The sequence below is a fragment of the Adiantum capillus-veneris genome, chromosome 3 (assembly GCF_014529385.1).
Source record: "Adiantum capillus-veneris isolate H3 chromosome 3, ASM1452938v2, whole genome shotgun sequence".
NCBI lineage: Eukaryota > Viridiplantae > Streptophyta > Polypodiopsida > Polypodiales > Pteridaceae > Adiantum > Adiantum capillus-veneris.
Genome location: NC_140933.1, coordinates 173,926,004 through 173,950,089, shown reverse-complemented (window position 1 = coordinate 173,950,089; position 24,086 = coordinate 173,926,004). Strand labels below are relative to the sequence as shown.

Genomic DNA, 24,086 nt, shown 5'->3' with positions numbered 1-24,086 from the left:
TCTGGGGACGTTACAGAATCTACTCTGCTGTAAGTTTGTATAAGTTGTTGGGTTGTATAAAAGACACTACTACAGTGTGTACAGTCAGCAATCAGTGACTATGGCAAGAGGTAAAAAATTGTTGCCGAGGAAAAAGGCTCTGAAGGGGATCGGGGAGCACCACAGACGGAGAGTGAGAGAGAGAGAAGGAGACACACGACACACAGACACACAGATGTGGGTGGGGAGACTCAAAAGAGTGAGCAGCCCCCTATACACTTATGCTATGTATAAGGTATACAAGTCAGTGGACGCCCAGACTCTGGGCGGCCGAGCAAGGCACAGGCGCCTATACCCCAACAACCTCCCACTTAAAGACGACTGTGCCTTTAAGCAAGAGAACCTAGTCTAAAGACTACAAAAGGCGAGAGAAAACCGCTCTCAACCGATGCCCACTGGCTAGCTGTGATCGTGTGCATCCGGCTGTCCTGCACCCGTGTAAGTCCATACACCACCAGACATACCGCACACGTACTGCAAGTATGTACGCAATACCTGCATATCTCCCTTGTGCACTATGCCATCATCAATCAACAAACGACTGACAACCCCAACTGCAAATGCTCCCACTGCAGCTACGATATCCGGTCTCAAGATCAGCATCTCATACATGAGACCACCAAATGCCGATGCAATGCTAGCAGGCCCTACTAGCTCTACGGAGCATGCATCAACATATATATCCCTGGCAATAGGCATCTCTGACTGACAAGGCGTGTCAGCCACATGCATCTCCTGACTGTCCGCAAAAGACGCATCAACCTGTCGTGCAACCTCAGAGCAAACCAGCTGCTCTAGGTGTCTGCTGGAAGACATATCCTGCACAACTATATCCCCATGCTCACTGTCGAGCATAGAAAGGAATGACTGCATAATAACTGACATCTCAGTCTCCTCTGCAATCATCCACTGCAAACATGACTACTCAATCTGCTGTGACTCACTAGAGCTCTCATGCTCTAACTCCTTATGCATAGACTCTTGCACAACGTCCTCCTGTCGTGACTCACTAGAGCAAGACCACTCTAACTGTCTATCCTGCATAGAAGTATCTCGCACAACTGACTCTCTGCTTTGCTCAGTCACTAACAAAGCATGCATGTTTGACTCTGTCACCTCTCTGTGTGACTGCTCAAGTCGTGCCCCAACTGTGTGCACAACGAGCTCACTACTCTGCACTCCATGCAAAGCACCCTGCAACCCATGAGCAAAAGAGACTGTCCGGGTCTCTCGCTCTCTGCATGGCTGTAATAAGATTAAGACTCGACCATCTCGCACCAGTACTACGAGCAATGGAAACCATGTGCCAACTCTAGCACCTCTCGCAATCACTAGCGAACCCAAATGCAACGCAAAAGATCGCTCAAGCAGCGATACTCGATATCCACTATCGTGTAACTGTCTGACTGAGATCAAATCCCGTCTCAGATCTGGCACATAACGCACATGACGCAGGGTAAATCTCATACCGCTGGGCAAGGACAAACATACGTCTCCTGCACCCTCAATGTCATACACAGCACCATCAGCCATGTGCACACAACCAAGTCTCCCACTAGAAAACGTGCTAAACCACTCACGATGCGACGTGACATGGAAAGTAGCATCTGAATCTAGTAACCAATGTAAAGACAATGTGCAATCCGATATGCAATCCATAGACATAAGATCGTCTGAAGACAAGCTAGATGTAAATGTGACATCGCCGTCACAAGCATACTCAGTAACCACCGTACTGATCTCACTAGCATCTGTCGTGCCCAAATCTGCATCACGCATCTGTCGCCTCCGTTGTCTCAAACGCCTGAAACATCGACACCTAATGTGCCCTCTATATCCACAATGCCAACATGTCAAGTCTCAATGCCGTCGAGACTTGCGTGTGGGATCAATCTCTCCCATGGACATAGAAGTGAGACTAGACTCCCCTGTAGACATGGATGTCGCGTACATAGCATGTAAACTCTGCCATAAAGCATGAGTTGTAGTCTCCCTCGAGACCTGCCAGTAAACAGACTCAACCAGATGCAAACAAATCGTAGAAATTGCTAACTCATTAAGATCCTGCCAATCATCATCACGCATAGACTTGGGCTTCGCCGATAAACCACACAAGGGTTTATCCTGCCCCAAATCCGCCAATGCAACAAGCATATGCTCCTTCCAAGCAACAAAATCTGCACCATCAAACTGTGTCAGACCATAACACTGGAAGTCAAATAAAAAATCAGCCATAATGCTCGCAAAAGAGCAACCGACAATGAGTAGCAAATGTCAACCAAATCAGCCCTAAATTGGCTCAAATCGCATCAACAAAAGTCTGCAAATATGGCTGTAAATCAGCCCCAAAACAGCCCCAAAATTCAACTCATAAACAACTGCATAAACAAGTCACAAATGTGTCCCAAATCAGCCTACAACTGAGCCATACATGGACACCTACAAAGAGGAAACAATGGCTGAAAATTCAGCGCCCAAATAAGCCCTCAAACCTGCCTGTAAACTTGTAAACCTGTAGCTGAAACCTGCTGAAAAACCTCAAGCCATTAGTGCTCGAATCCGGCTACCTAGCTCGTAGCCACACAAGCATACATCACAATACTCACTCCTGTGAGTGTGCCAAGATAATTGTACGCCTGTCAAACCGTGAGCTAATCACCAAGCCCACACTGTGCGGTAATCACCAAGCCCACACTATGCGGTATCGATGCATACACACGCACAAATCTCCCACGTGCAGAGAACACCGCACGCAAATGCTGAGTGCAACCCGCAATCTCTACCTAGATCGCATAAATGATGTGCATAAAACTCCTGGGAAAATTTCGCCAGAGTTTCGTCAGTAAAACGGCCACAAAACCAGTAACCAAACTGAGTGCACGCTCAAAACCATGAGCAACCAAAGCGCATCAAACCGCACTCCAAATGCATGCACCAATCTCCACACTTTGCATACATCATTGCAAACACCTACAAATCTAGTACACAAATATCTGCTCTACCTATGACTGCCAAAAAACATGCTAGAGGCATGCATTGCCGAGCTCAAAATGCAATCACATTAGTCTCCCTGAGCATCAAACCACATAAGGCATACATTGTATCCTCCCACCTATGAGGAAACTTGCAACAAATATCACTCTCACATTTGAGAGCAAACCATGTGTGGAATCCTCGACACACAATAAACAACTGCTGCTGCAGAAAATTCAGCGTTCAGAATTTTAAAATTCTGCTATGACGAGCGCATACGGAGCATGCCAAAATCCCAAGGTAGACTCCTGGATCACATGTATCCGAGTCCGGGTGTGAAAGCTATGCCAAAAACCTCCGTTTCGACCCAAAAACGTAGCATAAACTGCCAAAAGAGGGCTGAAAAATGCAGCTCCTCAACCGTAGCTCGAATGAGGTTTCTGATAGCTCGAATGGCCTTGAAAGGTGGGTAAAACGGCAAGACACCTGCAGGAAAGGCTCTCGGAAAGCTGAATTTGCCGATGCCAAAGTCGAAACCCTGTTTGCACTCTTGAAAGTGCGCGTGCGCGGACGCGATTTCAGGAATGAAACTGGCTCTCCGCTGTCGTCGTGACTGTGCACACACACGCTCCCTCCGCACCTACGCTCTGATACCAATTGAAGGGGATCGGGGAGCACCACAGACGGAGAGTGAGAGAGAGAGAAGGAGACACACGACACACGAACACACAGATGTGGGTGGGGAGACTCAAAAGAGTGAGCAGCCCCCTATACACTTATGCTATGTATAAGGTGTACAAGTCAGTGGGCGCCCAGACTCTGGGCGGCCGGGCAAGGCACAGGCGCCTATACCCCAACAGGCTCAACCACACACGGAGGAAATTTATGAAACTGAAGAGGAATCAGAACCTAGCAGCCATGGGGTCACGGACATGACGTCTAGTGCAAAAGTTACAGGGCCTCAGCATCACAGGTAGATTCCAACTCACGCTCGGACAGTGGTAGCGCCTCCAACAATGGTAGCTCAAGTGATAAAGAGAAAGATCCAAAAGGAAAAAGAAAAGTAATGAGTCATATGATCAGTCATAAGGTTGCGAGGCCTGAAAAAACAAAACACAAAACAAAGTTTTCACTAAATTTTCACATGCAGCAGCCCAAATCATCTCTTATAGATATTCTCTCACAGGACCAATTGGATAACTTGGGTATCAAATCGCTAGCTGAAGCTATCCTTCCTGATGACATACCTGTCGGCATGATTCATCAGATGTTGAAAAATTTTCCAAAAGTCAGAGGGCACACTTTGACAGCTCGCGTCTAGGACATGCAATGGGGATGACCAACTTTCCCTCCTTGCAGCCTAGTACTAGGTCTTACTCAAAGCTCTCCAAAGCTGATACCATAAAGGCATGTAAGGCATTGTTCGAACCCGATCATCCTGATCTGCAGCATCACAAAGCTCTCTTAGCAGTTTTCAGATATTACTTTTTAGTGAGAGATGCGCAAGGATCAAAGGGGAAAGTAGAAGTACGTACCACGTTCCCACTATGTGATGGTCTTTATTGCTTAATAAAGAACATACCTTGTGGGTTTCATCAGATCCTCTTTACATCATTGCAGACAAGGGCGAAAAGGTTTAGAGCACAAGTGCAATCACCTCAATCCAACTTCCAGTGTTTTGTCGCGCCACTGTTGGCTTGGGTGATCAACATCCGTATCAACCCTCTGGAAGTGGATGAGGATACAACAGTGCCACTGCAAGTAAAAAGGAAGTCTCTCGGCACAAATGATCAAAAGAAGAAACAAAAGAAAAGAGTCAAAGTGGTCAAAGATACGACAGAGACACTACGACCTCTGCCATTTTCAGAGAGTCAGACTAGGGTGACAATTCCTCCACGACGTTCTTCTTCTACCTCCGTCCCCGTCTCTACAGTCTCTACAGTGCCGGAGGCCGTTGTGAGCTCCGTTGTTCTTGGTATGCCCACTCCTGTTATTATTGAGGCGGTCTCTCTTCCACAAGTATCTCTCCCCTCTATACTACTGTCACTGTTACCACACCATTCTCGGCAGCACCTGTGGTACCCTCGTCATTCTTTCCCATCTCCAGCTCACCCATTGAACCTGCTACCATTGTCACCCCAACCACTGCAGTGCCTCTTGGGCACCCTGCTACTACTGTCACCGCGACATCGAGACTGGAGTACCTCGTGGGCACTCTACACCTCCACGTGATACTACTGCTTCTTCTAGTGGAGGCGACTCTACTTCTTTGTTCAAAATCTCTGAAGAAAACCTGCAGGAGTCGAGAAATGCCATTGCAATGATTGAACTTGGTGCAGAGAAATTAGCAGCTACCCACCAGAAGCACTTGGCCACATATGCGGCCATGGAAGGCTGCTTGCCAGTTGCAAAGAGTGCCATTGCTAATAGAGATGCTACCATTTTTGCGTTGCGTCAAGCTCTGCACGTAAAGTCACAGACAATTGATGATCTCAAAGCTCAAATGCAAGCATTTCGGGACATGCTAGTCCAAGGGGACATGCAGTTTCAGCAGCAGCCTCAGGCTACCATGGGGTACGGGTGGGTTCGTCCAGCTAGTTTGTGGTAGCACTCATAGAGTCCAAAGTTTTCCCATCGATCTGATGGCTCCACCTCCAGAGGCTGATACTTCGGGTGCAGCAGTGGCCACAACTCTATCTCTTGGATGACAGATTCAAGAGCTCACCATTGTACATATGAAGTATCTAGTTGTTTTCTTTCACAACTTTTCAGTCTTCCTCTCACCGAGACGGTGAGCGGTCTTGTGGCGAGCAACCTGTAGCAGGCTACAGTGTCACTTTCACATGACACACAGTTAGTACAGTTCGCCAAGGCTGGTTCACACTGGACTAGACGGACTCTCTTGGTTGGGTAGTGACACGTGGCAGGGGATACGGACGGTGGTCTAGTGGACATTGTGGCCAGGTCACCACCACTCAGTTACCACTCAGTTGGGGATAGATTTAGATGGCTGCCATTTATGAGCCGTTGGTGGCTCTTCATGATTGTACATATGAGTAGCAACTGTTGGGTCATCGGATCATCTTCTAGATATATTGTCCAACGTCGTCGTCTAGAGTAGCGAGTCTATACACACAACACTGCTTCACCATCCCTGCACATCTGAGCCTCGACACCCCATTGTACCTGTGAGTTCTGGGCTGGAGCCGAGTGTGCTGCCACGCCAGAGTCTGTACCAGTCCTTTGAGATAGTCGAGTCATATGTTGTGGTCTGTTGTTGTGTCTCTGTGAGCTCATTTGTTGTCTATTTGTTCCTTTGTTTTCAAACTGTTTTGAGTGAGATTGTCACGCACATTGCACTGAGGAGCACCCACTGCAGAGAGCACGACACACTATCCGCGCTACGGTTGCTTAAGCAAGGGCTTTGCGAGCAATTCTCTCATTGGCAGCCCATGACTCTGATGCCAGTGGGTTACAAGATATTGGCTAAAATGTTGGTGCATCGCATTAAGGACCATCTGTTTACAGGACTTCATCAGGCTCAGTATGGTTTCATCCTTCGTCGTCAAATCATGGACAATTTGACTAATGTTATGATTGGCATGGAGTATACTAAGTACATGCAATAGGATGTGTTGGTCATGCAAGTTGATATTGAAAAAGACCTTTGACACTATGCAATGGGACTTCATTGCTGCCACAATGAGGTGTCTAGGGTTTGGTCCTTAATTGGCCAATGTGGTTTATTTCTTGTATGCTTGTAGTACGTCTTCGGGGATCCTGGAAGGTGAATTGACAAAATCGTGGCCACTTGGTTGTTCGGTTAGGCAAGGTTGCCCCCTTAACGCTTTGTTGTATGCTATTGCCACTCACCCTTTGTTGATGTATCTTGATCACTTGACCTCTGCGGAGCATCTTCATGGTTTGCAGTTACCCTCGGGTCATACCTTTATTGGGCAAGCTTATGCGGATGACTCGGTGTTTATGCCTCGCAACCAACAGAGTGACGTTCAAGTGATTATGGAAGCTTTGGAATTGTTTGGGTTTGCAGCTGGTCTTAAAGTCAACTTTCAAAAAATGAAGCTTTTGCCACTTCGTTCCTGTGGTTAGTGTCACAAAGTGATGACGTGGGGACCCACAGAGGTGACTGCCTTTCAGACGTTGAAAGAGAAATTGACTACGGGACCTATTTTGACTTTGCCGGACTTGCAGAAGTCATTTGAAGTATTTTGTGATGCTTGTGGTCGTAGTCTGGGTGCGGTCTTGATGCAAGAAGGCCATGTCATAGCTTACGAGAGTCTTTTGTTCTCTAGGCCGGAGATGACAACACAGATTTATGAGAAAGAGCTTTTGGCGGTTATCCATGCTCTTACTCAGTGGCGGCATTACCTACTCGAAGCGGATTTTACTGTCTTTACAGACCATCAGAGTTTGCGCTACTTCTTGTCACAGAAGCAGCTTTCGGAAAAGCAGATGCGGTGGGTGAACATCTTGTCACAGTTCCACTTCTAGATTGTCCATGTGCAGGGCCAGAAGAATGTAGTGGCAGATGCTTTGTCTAGGAAACCGTTGGTTCTGGCTATTTTCGCGATACATCATAGGAGCTTCGAGGATATGGTCGATCAATGTGCCACAGATACAGATTTTGCAGATATTTTCACACGGATACGGGATGGGGAGACAGTAGCTGGATACTCCCTTCGGGAAGGCTACTTGATGAAAAAGACTATGTTGTGCGTTACACAGCCGTTGAGGGAAAAGGTTATGACTGATTGCCACAGTCCACCTTTTACGGGTCACCGCGGCATTGCTACCACCATGATAGGGGTAGAGGGAGATTTCTTTTGGCGGAGACTGAAGAAGGATGTGGAAGAGTTTGTGCACAGTTGCTTGGTATGCTAGAAGGTCAAGTTTGACAGGCATAAGGCACAGGGATTGTTATAGCCTTTACCCATACCCACCCGCCCCTGGGAAAATATTGAAATGGATTTCATTTTTTTTAATCTCCCGAGAATACAGAATGATCACGATGATTTTCCGATTACATGGCACGCCTGAGACGATTGTCTCCGACAGAGACCCCATATTTATGAGTTTGTTTTGGAAGGCAATTTGGGAGAACATTGGCACGCGGTTGCAGTTCTCGTCATCGTTCCACTTGTAGACTGACGGGCAATCTGAGATTGCCAATTCAGTGATTTTAGATTTATTGAAGTCTTGTATCTCGCATCAGAAGACTCAATGGGAAAAGAACTTACCTTTGGTGGAATTTGCCTACAATAACACGATACACTCTTCGACGGGGAAGACGCCATGTGAGATTGTTGAAACTGCTGCGAAGGTTCCATCCTTCCTGAGCACGAAAGATTAGAAATTTGAAGCGGATGAATATTCATGAGACTTGAATACGGCTTTTGCCAAGGTTCGCGAGACTTTGCAGAAGTCTCAAGAACGACAGAAAAAGGCAGCGGATCGCCATCGTCGCGACTGGAAACTGAAGGAGGATGATTGGGTGCTCTTACTTTTGAGAAGGCACGCCTAAGAAAGAAACAAGGAAAGGAGAGGCTTTTTCCAAAGCTTAGTATGTGATACTACGGACCTTTCCAAATTACTGACAAGATAAATGATGTCTCCTTCCGATTGAAACTGCCAGATACTTGGAGGATTCACAATGCATTGCATGTGAGTCTCTTGAAACCTGTTAAGGGTGATGTGCCTGATGATGGGGAGCCTGATGAGCAACCCAAAGTGGAAGAAAACGAGGAGATCCTTGTTCCTGAACAGATTTTGGCACATAATGATACGAAGAAAGGTAAAGTCCGAAGGCGGTTCTTGGTTAAGTTCAAGAACTTTCCTGCATTTGATGCGAACTGGATGGAGGAGGAGGACCTAGCAGATACTCCTCGGATTGTGAAACTTTACCTCGATGTTTTGGTTTAGCATAGTCTACTCCAAACGGAACCCAGAATTCAGCTTGGCCGGAGATCTGGTGCAGTGGGATGCACAAGAGGGGAGTCACTCCACTCCTTTGTCAACAGATGCCTCGATTTTGATACTAAAGTCACTGATGTCTCTTTGAGCTTCAGGGATACTGAGAGAGCTAACAGTATTCTGCTGGATGACTTTATGAAATGGAATTCCTGATAATGATATTGATTTGTTCTTGACTTCTTTTGAGTTCAGGAACTGAAAGACGAAATGACTGCAGCATTTTGGTCTGATTGATCTCAAATAGACATGGTTGCAATAGGGGTTAGTCAATCGAACATCGATGAGGTCCCGATTGGACCTAGATGTGATTGCTAGCTACATTGCCGATAAATCATGGTCTAAGATCCGAATGAATGTTGAATGTCATGTGATGTCCTGTGATGTCTGGTGATGTCCTGTGATGTCGTGTGATGTGACTGTCGATTTTGTACATGTGCTAGATGTGTGTTCCTAGTACGTAGGTACTAACAGTCAGTGTCTGCTAAGACGGTTTATGGCTTTTGTCGGTTTTGCAGGCGTAATCGCGGTCGATTACAATGCTTTCAAGAGGGGGGTATGTCACAAAGTGATGACGTGGCGGACAGCAGAAACCCTAAAATTCCTGCAAACCTAATTTTTGCCAGAAACCGTAAATTCCGAAAATCGCGGAGGCGGATTATTATAAAAAAAAAAAAAATTGGAAAATGATGAGCGACGCGAATTTTGCTTTTGCTTTTTTTTTTTTAAAAAGAGAAAAGACTCTCTAAGAGAGAGAGAGAACTGATGCTTTTGATTTTAAAAGCTTTTGGGGCTCTGCTTTTGGGCATCCCTTGTAACCTTTAAATTAGTGGTGAGGGCCTCACTTCTAAGAGCATCTGGACGTAGAGTCTGAGAGTGAAACCCTAACCGCTCTCTTGTACTTTGATGATTGATTAATACAAAAAGAAATACCGAAAGGGGCGCCAGTCTTTGGGGCCAATATCTCTAGGCACGGAACTCCGCCGGGCCAGTGCAAATCTATTGTGATCTGTGAATTGTTTTGAAGTGGTTATTTGGTGCTGTCGCGGTTGATTCTTGACTTGGAGTGTCCAAGTCTGTTACAGTTAGCGTGCTTTGTTGTTGCCAGGTGAGACTGTTGCTCCAAATGTGATCACCAGGCATTTGGGATATCCAATTGGAAGGAATGTCACTTACACGCAAAAAGTGGATTGGATTATGCATCGCTTAAATGTTAAATTGCATTACTCGAAGCTTTCTACTTAGCCAATGCATGTTCGCCTGCAAATCGTTCAGAGTATCCTCATGGAATATGTTCAGTTCTTTTTGCCATTGTTGCACTGGCCTCGCCATTGTCTTGATTGTCGGCCATTTTGTCTCATTTGTGGCGAACTCATGCACACAAAAAAGGCTTGCGCTTGATGTCAATGGCAAAGCTTTGTACACCCAAGCGCTTCGGTGGGCTGAATATTGTGGACCTACATAGGCATGTTCTTGCTAGAAAGGCTATGCTATTGCCTACACTTGCGCAACAATCTCAGCCTCGGACTCTTATGTTTGCACACTTCAATCAGCATGTGGTTACGTCCTCATTTGGTCACTAGCAATCATCTATTTGGGAGGTTGTACTTGGTAAGATGGATGGGCATATTCCTGGATGTCCGCTTGCTTCCACCTTGCTCTATGCCTGGAAAGAAGTTAAGATTCATCTATCGTGGAATGCTCGGAGGGAAGGGAAATTCACTTCGCCTGGAGAGTCTTCATTGGAGTCGGGCCTCCTCTCTTACTTTGATTGACTACTCGCCTCACCAGGCGTATTTCCTCTCCTGTCGTGGTATTCCAGTGGTTGAGGATGTGGTGGATGCAGCCGGTTTCACTATGGAGTTTCCTTTTGCCGCTCGCCGTTTTGGATTGTGCATGCATTATCGCCAGTTCTGGAGCGAATTGCAGCAAATGTTGGTCGGCTTTTCACCCATTTCACCTTTGGCCGATGGTGATCGCATGTCTGACTAGAATCTTCAGGAAATGCCCTTTCAAGACATCTCTGCCGGTCGGGTCTATGCTCTTCTTCTGCCTCAACCCTTGCTTGCTGACATTGTAACGCTCTTTGGCACATGCATAAATCTGATATTCGGTGGAGGAAGCTTCTATCTGCATTATGGAAAAAACATTTGCCTTTGAAGGAGCAATTGTTTCTTTGGCGTTGTTTGCTTGGTGTGTTCCCTGTGGGTACTTTTCTTAGGACGCGCCATATCCGCCCTTCATCTTGTGTCCGTTGCTCAATTGCGGAAGAGGATGTTTGTCACCTGTTGTGACATTGTTGTATTGCTCGAGATTTCCTTCGACGTGTATCAACGTGCATGTGGCTCCGTTTTCATACGACGGTCTTCCATAAACGGTTTTGGGCATTTGGTATCTTCTCACCGGCTTACTGGATCCAGCCTATGGCGACAATGTAATGGCTATATGTTTTTGGGTCAGGTTTTTGGGCTTACTAGAGCCTATGGCGACAATGTAATGGCTATATGTTCCATCGCCTTCATGCACATCCTTTCCCTTTCTTCAAGCTCTCTCTTAGGCAGTCTTTACGGTTCGCCTTGGAAGTTGGTGATATCACTGCAGAGATACATCAGCTTTCCTATGAATGCTTTTAGCCATTGTGTACAGCCGAACACTTTTGTGTTCCTTCTCTTGTACTTGATCTTTTTGGTGTGTTTTCCTCTCTTTGAGGTTTCCCACAGGTAGATAAATCAAATTGATTAACAAAAAAAAAAGTGTGTGTGTGTGTGTGCGCGCGGCATGAGTTGTGTTGAAGTGTTAAATGTCTATTTTAGTCTGTTCCTTTCAGTTGGCATGTGGTGCCCTCTCGTTACAATGGCTGGAATTAAGATTCTAGAGTTGTGGAGAAGGTGCTTCAGAAGAGCCCTTTTGCTTTGGGTGCCACCTAGGCACGTCGCCATGATTTTAATTATGTTCTTGATATGATGGCCGAGGAAGTAGTTTCACTTTGCCGTCCTATCTTGCATAGCAATTACCTACACCTACTACCTAGACTTGGATCTCTCATTGGTACCTACCTATATTGAGTCCCATGGAAAGCTGCTTCAGTGGCCATGAAGGTGGCAGGAATTCCCTCTATCCGAGTTCTTGTACTTGACCCCACGCTTCTTGAAGGTAGTCCTTCTCCCTACGGTGAGCGATGGGTGGGTTAGGCAGCGAGTCGGGCAAACGCTAATAGTACATTTCATTTCTCTCTAAACAAAATTGGGCCTGAGACCCTTCATATTGCATTGAAAAACGACCCGAGTTCGATAGAAGGTTGTCGTGGGAAAACCCCAAAACAGCTTACACAAATGCATACTTATAGGGAAACTCCTGATCAATAACAATTGCAATGATATACAACCAATGGCAGTAGCTTGGGCAATGTTGGTTGTGCAACACCTTCATAAATCTGCCAGGTGGACTTTTGAACCAAAGCAATGTAGAGCTCATCAGTCCAGCACCCTAAACCACTGCTAAATTCAGGTCTCATCGTAATCCCTGTCAAAACTCACTCCAAGAGACCATGAAATCCCGTGGTCAAGTTTCCAACGTTTCTCGCATCCACTCTATGCGAAAGGCCTGCTCAATACCAAAGAAGAATGCAGCTCTCCTGGAATTCCACAAAGAAAATGTGGAACGATCCAATCATCATCCATGATAAACACCATAGGGGTGACATGTGCAAATGTATCTGACCATACCAATCTCTCGCGAGCAACATCAAACTGTTTTGTGGAAGAGCAAAAATACTTAAAACCCCGAATACAAAAAAGATATCCAAGTCTGATGGTAAAAAAAGCACTCGACCATAGAAGCCTCATAGGAATGGTCATGCAATGTCTTGAACATAAAAGTGTACACCCAATGCAGAAATCGAAACCTGGAGAGATGGCCCATGTCCCGGAGGATAATACATAGTTGTTTTGAAAAGGCAATCTCTAGATTGCACCTCTGCGAATCTCCAAGGACCTCTAGCAAAGAAATAAGCCGGCAACAAAGACATGCAACAAGCCTTTTAGTGTTAGGCTCCATTCGCCGCCCATTTGTAAACACACTGTAGTCATTTTTCATACATCCACTGCACCCATCCACAGACACACATGCACACATATTTGACATCTTCTTCTTACAATATATGAAGGATAAAGACTTTTGTAACATGATTGCCTTATAGGCCAATTCTCTTTGAGATGTTGATGCCTTCTTTCTCTCTCTCATACACGCACATGCACATGTGAACACATGAGATGTGAAAAACAAGTCTCACTATGTGATTCAAACCACTGCACACAACTTTGGGTCCAGGAAACTATGATATAGAGCTACAAGTAATTTACCTTACGGATGCTCAACATAACTTCCCCCATGTGATACCAGCATTTTGAAATGAGGTTCCTCTCAGGATTAGAAGAATCTGCTTTAATAATATAAATTTTATCAGAAAAGTTTTGCAGCACGCTCAATAACACATGCTTGTTAAGAAACCCATACATACCTTCTGAGGGGTTTCCGCAACTTACAACACTAAAGTTCTCATGCCTGTCTGAGGGGTTTCCACAACTTAGAACACTAAAGTTCCCATGCCTGTCTGTTACCATGACTGTATTCTGATCTACCAAGGCACAATCTGCCACTAAGCGCCGCATTGGGTCACAGTACAGTTGCTCAAGTTTGGATGCAAACTGTACAACGTTTATGAAGTCAAAAGCTGCTGCAAGCAATCATAGATCCCTCTGCCCTTATTTATGGTGCATAAAGCATGCAAATAATACTAACCTCTTGGTAAGTGTAAAGCGAAATCCCATCTCGACAATCCCCAACAGCAATTCTGTTTAAATTGACTGCCATGCATGTGATGACAAAGCGAGTCTTTACAGAGTCATATCGTTTCAAACGATGGAAACCATCCGATGAAAACCCCAAACACGAGAGCTGACAAAAGAAAGGATATGTTATTAAGATCCACTTTAAAACAAACATATATGGGGGGGGGGGAGAGAGAGAGAGAGAGAGAGAGAGAGAGAGAGAGAGAGAGAGAGAGAGAGAGAGAGAGAGAGAGAGAAATGAAATGAAATGTTATATTAACGTCTTCAAAAGGCCAAAGTGACCTATGAGACCAGAAAGTTACAATGTGGTGGATCTGATACAAAGTCAGAGTAACAAGATGACTAAGTCAGAGAGAGAGAGAGAGAGAGAGAGAGAGAGAGAGAGAGAGAGAGAGAGAGAGAGAGAGATGAAATGAAATGTTATATTAACGTCTTCAAAAGGCCAAAATGACTTATGAGACCAAACTGTTACAAAATTGTGAATCTGAGAGAGAGAGAGAGAGAGAGAGAGAGAGAGAGAGAGAGAGATGAAAATGAAATGTTATATTAACGTCTTCAAAAGGCCAAGTGACCTATGAGACCAGAGCCTTACAATGTGATGGATCTGATACAAAGTCAGAGTAAGAAAATGACAAAATGACAAAATAAAAATACTATGGAATCCTAAACTGGTAGGTGTGAGCTAAGCAGCTAGCTGGGATAGCTAAATCACAAGTCACAAGAGATCCAGCATCGGTCGCTGGCGGATCTCATCAATCTCCTCCATAGTCAACAGCCTGACCAGGCGTCGTGCATGTCGGGCCAAAGTGATATGAATCCTCTGGTGTAGCCTCCGTCGATGCTGTGTACTCCTCCACAACCGTCTGGATCTCCCCAACTTAGTCGCTCGGTCAATCAGTGTGCCTCTCGTGTGAGGCGACAAGCTCTGTTGTGGCAGTAGCCCCACAGGGTGTCCAGTGTCTGCTTTAAAGAAGTCTATGATGTGTCTCTAAGACTGGCTGGTCTCTCCTCTCATCAGGCTCTCTCTGTGTCTGCGCAACTCGAGCAAAAACAAACGCAGGCATCTCTTATCCTCGTACCTCATGACTTTGGAGAGTGGTCCAAAGCCCTCTCTGAACAAGCAGTGGGAGCGGCCTCGTATCTCGTAGTAGACGGGGCAGTGACATGTGTAGTGCAACTCTGTCTCAGGGCTCCATGTCACACAAGGGGCATGTCCTGGCCTCTGCTGGTACTCCCTAGTCTCGATCTGCAACTAGTGTGAAGATCTGTGTATCTGGCCAATAGCACACCGTATCCCATGAGACAAGTGGGTGTCCATGTATCTGGGCCTCGTCACAAAACCGTCATCCGTAAACTAGAGAAGATGCTCTCTGTAGAAAGCCATATTCATGCTCAGCTCCTGTGTTGGATGTATCCATGTCCTTCTGGTGTCTAGCTGAGCCAGATCCTGGTGGATGAGCCTGGTGATCTCGGACTGTGTAAGAGTCAGAGAGGTGCATCCAATGAGTACTAGAAGGGGGGCAATCTGTCTATGCTGAACCCATGCGCCTGAAACCATGATGTCATCTCCCCATACCAACATGTTGTATCTCCTTGCATGGCTAACTGTCGAGAGGACTCAAGTGCAAGGCAAGCATATCTGTCTCTGGGAAGTTCCCACATGCGGTGTATGAAGAAGACAGATCTGGTGAGCGCCTCAACCACTAGTGGTGGGGCAGCTAGCTCTGCCCGGATAATGGCACGTGGTACTGAAGCCTTGGCTCTAATGAGCCACACGATCATAGAGACCAGAGGCTTCTCCGCGTCCGCCCATCCATCAGTGCGACCTGTCCTCCCGTGATGAACCAATGAAGGCCCCCATATCTCAGCTCCATAGAGCAATGCACAAGCCACCAAAGTGTCAAAGAGCCAGAGCTTCGTCCGAGGCTCCTAAAACTGAACCTGTGAACACATCCTCTCCAATCTACCCAATGCCGAATGGGCTCTAGTCAATCTAGTCTCAGCTACTCTCCTCAATGAAAATGCTGGTCTACTAAAAACCAAGATGAGTGTAAGCATATGTATACTTCACTGTCTCCTCGCCGTATGTGAATGCGGGCACTGACCTCTTGATCCACTGTGGGGTGGTATTAAATACCATGACCTTGGTTTTACCAAGGTTGACAGACAAACCACTTTCATGGGCAAACCTATGCAAAGCATCCAAGTGACATTGCATCCCCGCCAGAGAGTCAGAGATCAACACAATATCATCAGCATATAACAATAGCGGAATCAATGTCCCTGCCAGCGGTGCACCTCTATCACCATCTCTCTCAATGTAATCAAAAACCTCATCCACATACATACCAAATAGAGTAGGAGAGAGCGGACAGCCCCGCTTCACCCCAATAGTGGAGTGAACCGCTGTAGATAGACCCTCTGAGGTGTGTACATGCCCTACTACTGATCTGTACAATGCCATGATCCCCCAAATGAGCTCTGTGGGTACTCCCATCTCCTGTAATTTGCGCATCAATCTAGCTCTCAGTACTGTGTCAAAAGCTTTGCGGAAGTCCACAAAGCTACAATAGATCCGTCTCCCATGGGATCTGCCCTCCTCGATGATGGCCCTGAGTGTGAAGATATGGTCAAGTAGAGAAACCTCTCCTGAACGCTAACTGCCCAGCTACACGCATTCCCTCCCTCTTTGCCCATCTACTCACCTGCTGCTCAAGAATGGATGCGTACAACCGTGCCAATGTGTGTCCAATCATGATAGTGAGATAATTCCCAGGCTCCATAGGGTCTCCTGACTTGAAGATGGGTACAATAGTAGATGTGCACCAAGTGTCAGGCAAGCCCTCACACATGGCACGGTTAAACATAACTGCTAGAAGCTCTGCTAGTAGATCTCTGGCGTGCATGAAATGCTCAGCCACTAAGCCATCATGACCATATGGTCTCCCAGTCCTCATCCTGTCAATGGCCTTCTTCACCATCTTAGCGGTGAAAAAAGCACGTGTGTGTGGGCATGGATCGGGGGGGTCAGGAAGGAGCGGCTATCCAGAAATTGTGTACAAAGATGATGCGTACTGACCCCAAGTCTCTCTAGAGGTAATGGCCGGGGGGGGGCAGAGGGGGGGATTTGCTCATGAAAGTGCCTCCATGCCTCATGCGAGTCCTGACTCAAGAATAGCTGGTATAGATCTTGCTCTAGTCGAGCCAAAAATGCCCTCTTCTTCCGCTGCACTAGGCGTCGGAAGTCAATCTGTGACTGTCTGTGAGTGATGTCCCCCAAAAGCACCTCCCTCTGAAATCTGACTATAGTCTGGCGGCATTCCTCAACATACCAACTGTCTCTGCTCAGGCTCGGTGTGTGGGTATGCCTCTGCTGCTGCATCATATAATGGCTGTGTCAATATAGTAGTAAACTCCTCGAGAGGTCGCCCTAGCTCCTCAGTGTATACGCGTCTATAGATTCCGTCTATGTATACAGAATCCGTCTCACGTGTGAAGGTGTAGCGAGTAGGGGCTGCTACCCGTGGACTATGTGCTACACTGAACTGGAAAGAGATGGTCAACGACACAAGAGCATGATCCACTGCCACCCCAACAGGTCTGGGCCCAACTATGAGATCCTGGATACTAGAGATGAGGCTCAGCTGTGCCATGACATAATCCATTGTGCTGGCTCCATGTCTGTGTGGAAAGCATGTGAAACCTCCCGCAGCGGGAAATCTCTATAGCATGTGCAGTCCCCATGTCTATCAAGTGTCGCCCAGTCCCCATGTCTATCAAGTGTCGTCCATACTCAGTATGTTCCCCATCCTGTGATAGTCTAGATAGGCCCATTCTGCAACATCCAGCTCTCTCAGCATCTCCTCTGAAGTATCATAAAATATTGTCTGATGATGTGCAGTCCTAGCATTGAAGTCCCCTAGAATAATAATGTCACCATCTCTAGAGAACTCCCATATGTCATCATCCAAAATAGAGAAGGGGGATTGTCCTCTGGGTGGTGCATATACTGAAGTACTCGGGGGAAAGTAGCAAATAGCAATGTAAAGATATCTGCTCTCAATCTCACCCACATGTACCTAGCTTGCTCATCCCTGCGGGCTATATGTATCAATGGCTGCAACTCCTCCCTGAATAACACTGCCACTCCTCTTGAGCCCCACCCTCTGTGCTCTGATCGTGTCTCCTGTCTACAGGCTATCTCCCATCTGTATCCACTAATGTGAAGCATAGACTGCCCAGGGGCCTGATGTGTCTCAGAGTAGAAGATGATGTCTATCCCCGTAAAACACTCCTCAAAAGCACCCACATCAAGACGCATAGATCCATTACAATTCCACATAGCAACTTTGAGTGTGGTCCCATAGGCCTCACACTGTCATGTGGAGCGTGGATCCAATATCACCACTCTTCCATCTCGGTAAAAAGCAATCTTACCTTTTTCCCTTGGCGCTCTAATCTCTAGCATTACCTCCTGCATATGGGCGAGGATCTGAGAGAGAGAGAGAGAGAGAGAGAGAGAGAGAGAGAGAGAGAGAAATGAAATGTTATTAACGTCTTCAAAAGGCCAAAGTGACCTATGAGACCATAAAGTTACAATGTGGTGGATCTGATACAAAGTCGGAGTAACAAAAAATGACAAAATAAAATACTATGGAATCCTAAACCGCTAGGTGTGAGCTAAGCAGCTATGTGGGATGGCTAAATCACAAAAGATCCAGCATCCGTCGTTGGTGGATCTCATCAATCTCCTCCATGGTCAATAGCCTGACCAGGCGTCGTGCATGTCGGGCCAAAGTGATCTGAATCCTCTGATGCAGCCTCCGTCGATGTTGTGTAGTCCTCCGCAGTTGTGGGCGTCTCGATCTCCCTAGCTCGGTCGCTCGGTCAATAAGTGTGCCTCTGGTGTGAGATGACAAGCTCTCCTGTGGTAGTACCTCCTCCGCGTGCTCGGTGTTTGCTCTAAAGAAGTCTGTGATCCTTCTCTGAGACTGGCTAGCCTCTCCTCTCATCAAGCTCTCTCTGTGTCTGCGCAACTCGAGCAAAAACAAACCCAAGCATCTCTAATCCTCGTATCGCATGACTCTGGAGAGTGGTCCGAAACCCTCTCTGAACAAGTAGTGGAAGCGGCCACGTATCTCGTAGTAGACGGGACAGTGGCATGTGTAGTGTAACTCTGTCTCAGGCTCCACGTCACACAGGAGGCATGTCCTAGACTCTGCCGGTACTCCACTGTATCTCCAAGTCTCGATCCGCAGCTGGTGTGAAGATGTGAGTATCTGGCCAATAGCACATCGTATCCCATGAGACAAGTGGGTGTCCATGTATCTGGGCTTCGTCACAAAACCGTCCTCTGTAAGCTAGAGAAGATGCTCTCTGTAGAAAGCCATCTTCGTGCCCAACTCCTGTGCGGCTGTATCCATGTCCTCCTGGTGTCTAGCTGAGTCAGGTCCTAGCGGATGAGCCTGGTGATCTCGGACTGTGTAAGAGTCAGGGAGGGTGCCTCCAGTGAGTACTGGAAGGGGGGCAATTTGTCTATACTGAACCCATGCGCCTGGAACTATGACGTCATCTCCCTATACCAGCATGTTGTATCTCCCTGCATGGCTAACTGTCGAGAGGACTCAAGTGCAAGGCGGGCATATCTGTCTCTGGGAAGTTCCCACATGCGATGTATGAAGGAGACGGATCTTGTGAGCGCCTCCACTACTAGAGGGGGGGCAGCTAGCTCTGCCCGGATAATGGCACGTGGCACCAAAGCCTTGGCTCTAATGAGCCGCGAGATCATAGAGACTAGTGGCTTCTCCATGTCCCCCCATCCATCAATGCGACTTGTCCTCTCGTGATGGTCCAATAAAGGTCCCCAAATCTCAGCTCCATAAAGTAATGCAGAAGCCACCAAAGTATCAAAGAGCCAGAGCTTCGTTCGAGGCTCCTGAAACTGAACATGTGAACACATCCTCTCCAATCCTCCCAATGCTACATGGGCTCTGGTCTGTATAGTCTTTGTTGCTCTCCTCAATGAAAATGTTGGTCCACTGAAAACCACTCCAAGGTAAGTGTAAGCATCTTTATACTCCACCGTCTCCTGGCCGTATATGAATGTGGGCGCTGACCTCCTAACCCACTATGGGGTGGTATGAAATACCATGACCTTGGTTTTACCAAGGTTGACAGACAGGCCACTTTCATGGGCGAACCTATGCAAAGCATCCAAGTAACGTTGCATCCCCTCCGCAGAGTTGGAGATCAACACAATATCATCAGCATATAACAATAGTGGAATCCATGTCCCTGCCAGTTGGACACCTCTATCACCATCTCTCTCAATGTAATCAGAAACCTCATCCACATACATACCAATTAGAGTAGGGGAGAGTGGGCAGCCCTGCTTTACCCCAATAGTGAAGTGAACCGTTGTAGATAGGCCCTCTGAGATGCGTACATGCCCCACTACTGACCTGTATAATGCCATGACTCCCCAAATGAGCTTTGTGGGTACTCCCATCTCCTGTAATCTGCGCATCAACCTAGCTCTGGGTACTATGTCAAATGCTTTGCGGAAGTCCACAAAGCTACAACAGATCCGTCTCCGATGTGATCTGCCCTCCTCAATGATGGCTCTAAGTGTCAAGATATGGTCAAGAGTAGAAAAACCTCTCCTGAACCCTACCTGCTCGGCTGCGCGTATCCTCTCTCTCTCTCTGCCCATCTGCTCAGTTGTTGCTCAAGAATGGTGGCGTACAACCGTGCCAATGTGTGTCCGATCATGATAGTGCGATAATTCCCAGGCTCCATAGGGTCTCCTGACTTGAAGATAGGTACAATAGTAAACAGGCACCAAGTATCAGGCACGCCCTCACACATGGCACGGTTAAACATAACTGCTAGAAGCTCTGCTAGTAGATCTCTGGCATGCATGAAGTGCTCAGCCACTAAGCCATCATGATTATATGCTCTCCCTGTCCTCATCCTATCAATGGCCTTCCTCACCATCTCAGTGGTGAAAAAAGCACACGTGTGGGGACATGGATCGGGGGGTCAGGAAGGGGTGGTTGTCCAAGAACTGTGTATAGAGATGATGCGTACTGGCGCATAGAGATGACGCATACTGCCGCCAAGCCTCTGTAGAGGTAATGGCAGGGGGAGGGGAGTGGCTCATGAAAGAGCCGCCATGCCTCCCGTGAGTCCTGACTCAAGAATAGTTGGTATAGGTCCTTCTCTAGGCGAGCCAAAAATGCCCTCTTCTTCCGCCGCACTAGGCGGCGGAAGTGAATTTGTGACTGTCTGTGAGTGATATCCCCCAAAAGCACCTCCCTCTGAAGTCTAGCTCTAGTCTCGAGGCACTCCTCATCATACCAGCTGTTCTGGGGCATGCTCCCAGAACGGCGTCTTTGCTCAGGTTGGGTGTGTGGGTATGCCTCTGCTGCTGCATCATGTAGTGTCTGCGTCAGTATTGTAGTCAGCTCCTCTAGAGGTCGCCCTGGCTCTTCTGTACACAGGCGTCTGTAGATCCCATCTATGTATACATAGTCTGTCTCCCGCATGAAAGTGTAGCGAGTAGGAGCTGCTGCCTGTGGCCTGTGTGCTACACTGAACTGGAAAGAGATGGTCAACGACACAAGAGCATGATCCACTGCCACACCAACATGTCTGGGTCCAACCATGAGATCTTGAATACTAGAGATGAGACTCAGTTGTGCCATGACATAATCCACGGTGCTAGCTCCATGTCTGTGTGGAAAGCATGTAAAACCCCCCGCATCAGGAAATCTCTCTAGGCCATTCAAGATGACCAATCCATGTGCACTCCCCATGTCTATCAAGTGTCATCCATACTCAGTATGTTCCCCATCCTGTGATAGCCTGGATAGGCCCGTCTCTGCAACATCCAGCTCTCTCGGCCTCTTCTCTGAGGTATCATAAAAAATTGTCCGATGATGGGCAGTCCTAGCATTGAAGTCCCCTAAAATGATGATGTCACCATCTCTAGAGAACTCCCAGATGTCATCATCCAAACTAAAATAGAGGGACTGTCCTCTCGATGGTGCATACACTGACGTACTCGGGGAAAAGTAGCAAATAGCAATGTAAAGATAACTATCTGTCTCTGCTCTCAGTCTCACCCACATGTACCTAGCTTGCTCATCCCTGCGAGCTATATGTATCAATGGTTGCAACTCCTCCCTGAATAACACTGCCACTTCTCCTGAGCCCCGCTCTCTGTGCTCTGATCGTGTCTCCTATCTACAGGCGCTGTCTACACGCGGTCTCCCATTTGTATCCACTAATGTGAGGCATAGTCTGCCCAAGGGCCTGATGTGTCTCAGAGTAGAAGATGATGTCTCTCCCACTAAAAGTTTCCTCAAAAGCACCCACATCAAGACGTATAGATCCATTACAATTCCAGGTAGCAACTTTGAGTGTGGTCCCATAGGTCTCACACCGTCATGTGAAGCGTGGCTCCAATATCACCACTCTTTCATCTCGGTAAAAAGCAATCTTACCTTTTTCCCTTGCCACTCTAATCTCTGGCATTACCTCCTACATATGAGCGATTTGTGAGAGGGTAAGATCATCCCCGAGAAAGATGCCTGTTTTCTTCAGAGTTGGTCTCTTCTTCAAAAAGTCCTTCGCTTCCATGGAGGAAAAACGAAGGATGAGTGCCCTTTCTTTCGAGGTTTCCCCCTTGCTCCCATTTTTCTTGTTGCCCACTCTCCATGCTCTTGAGTGCATCTGCTCATGAACCCCCATCAAAGCCATGAGTTCTTTTACCTCTTCGTCCACATTGTCTTTGTCTTTAAGGCCGCAAATTCTCACATGTAGAGAGCGCACACACCTTCTTTGCTCCTCTCCTAGTGTCAAGTTAATTATGTTGGGTGTGGACGTTGTTTCCTTGCTTTTCTCTTTCTTGGCAACCTCAACCCATTTCTCGGCCTCATCCGCCTTCTATTGAGTCTTTGTAATAACGTCCACCCAAGAGGTCATCATTTATTTGTGCTGCTCTTCCCCCTCTTTGATGGCTCGCACTTGCTCTTTGATCGTGTTGAGCTCTTCTATTACTGAAGGTTGCAGTTCTACTTCTTCAAGTGTATTTCGTGATCGTGCCTCAGCGAGCTCCCTCTTGAGTGACACAATCTCTTCGTCTTGGGCCGTCACACGATCTCCCAATGCAATGATCTTGCTTTCTTGGGCCAGAACGCGATCTTCGAGCAGATTTATTGTACCTAAAAGGTGGCGGTTAATCTTGTTAATGGTCTCGACCATTTCTTCTTTGCACTTTTGGACTGCGTCTTCTACGGGGTCAGGCTTGTCATTCTGCTTCCTCATGGTTGGTCGTTACTAACAGACGAGACGAGACGAAAACGAAACGAAATGTTGCAGAGATCTACACGCACCCGGGCTTCCACATTATGCATACATGTTCCCGCATTAAGCATACATGGCATATTCCATTTCTGCAATTTCCTGCAATTTTCTAAAAATCTGCAATTTCTGAGTTCTGCTGTGTCTGAAATCTGCTATTTTCTGAGAAACTGCAGAAATTGGAAAATTGGAAATCTGCTCTAATATTTGAAAGAAACTGCCTGCTGTACTTGGACACTTTTTTGACTGCAGAATTTTTAACTTTGAAAAATCTGCAGCGGGGAGGGGGGTGCAGGACTGCAGGATTGCAGGTTAGCTGGCTGGACGGCGGGGGGGGGGGGGGGGGGGGGGGGGATGGTGCAGGACTGCGGGATTGCAGGTTAGCTGGCTGGACGGGGGGGGGGGGGGGGATGGTCTGGCGGGGCGGCAGTTGGCGCGACAGTGTTGCAGCGTACCTGCAGGGGGTGGGACCAGCACGTTGAAAAAGGGGGGGCGCGTTGGGGCTGGGGAATGTCACGCTGCAGAAACCTGCGGGGGGGGGGGGGGGGGGGGGGGGGGGGGGACAGTACGCTGGCGCTGGGGCTGGGGAGTGATGCGCACTGGGGCTGAGTACAGCTCGTGTAGCTTCAGCAGGTGCAGCAGGTCACGCCAGCAAGGGGAGAGAGAGAGAGAGAGAGAGAGAGAGAGAGAGAGAGAGAGAGAGAGAGAAAATGAAATGAAATGAAATGTTATATTAACGTCTTCAAAAGGCCAAAGTGACCTATGAGACCAGAAAGTTACAATGCGGTGTATCTGATACAAAGTCAAATTAACAAAATAAATTAAACTAGGATAACAAAATATAAATACTGCGGGGCCCTAAACTAAGCA

At 47.2% G+C, this 24,086-nt stretch overlaps 1 protein-coding gene across 3 annotated transcripts in view; it reads right to left on the bottom strand.

The window, feature by feature from the left end:
• LOC147462209 (Cleavage and polyadenylation specificity factor (CPSF) A subunit protein) overlaps positions 1-24,086 on the bottom strand; it is a 118,501-nt gene that overhangs the window by 53,514 nt on the left and 40,901 nt on the right. For 2 of the 3 annotated variants that reach the window (XR_015187687.1, XM_086509613.1), the window contains exons 10-12: positions 13,801-13,956; positions 13,520-13,706; positions 13,362-13,438 (exon numbers count right to left, since the gene is read on the bottom strand). Coding sequence is in view for 2 of the 3 variants with exons in the window: in XM_086509613.1 (XP_086365739.1) it covers positions 13,362-13,438; positions 13,520-13,706; positions 13,801-13,956 (420 nt within the window). In the remaining variant the exon portion in view is untranslated. Of the gene's footprint in view, positions 1-12,942; positions 12,996-13,361; positions 13,439-13,519; positions 13,707-13,800; positions 13,957-24,086 lie in introns of those variants that run through there. The other variant, XM_086509614.1, reaches the window with a different exon arrangement.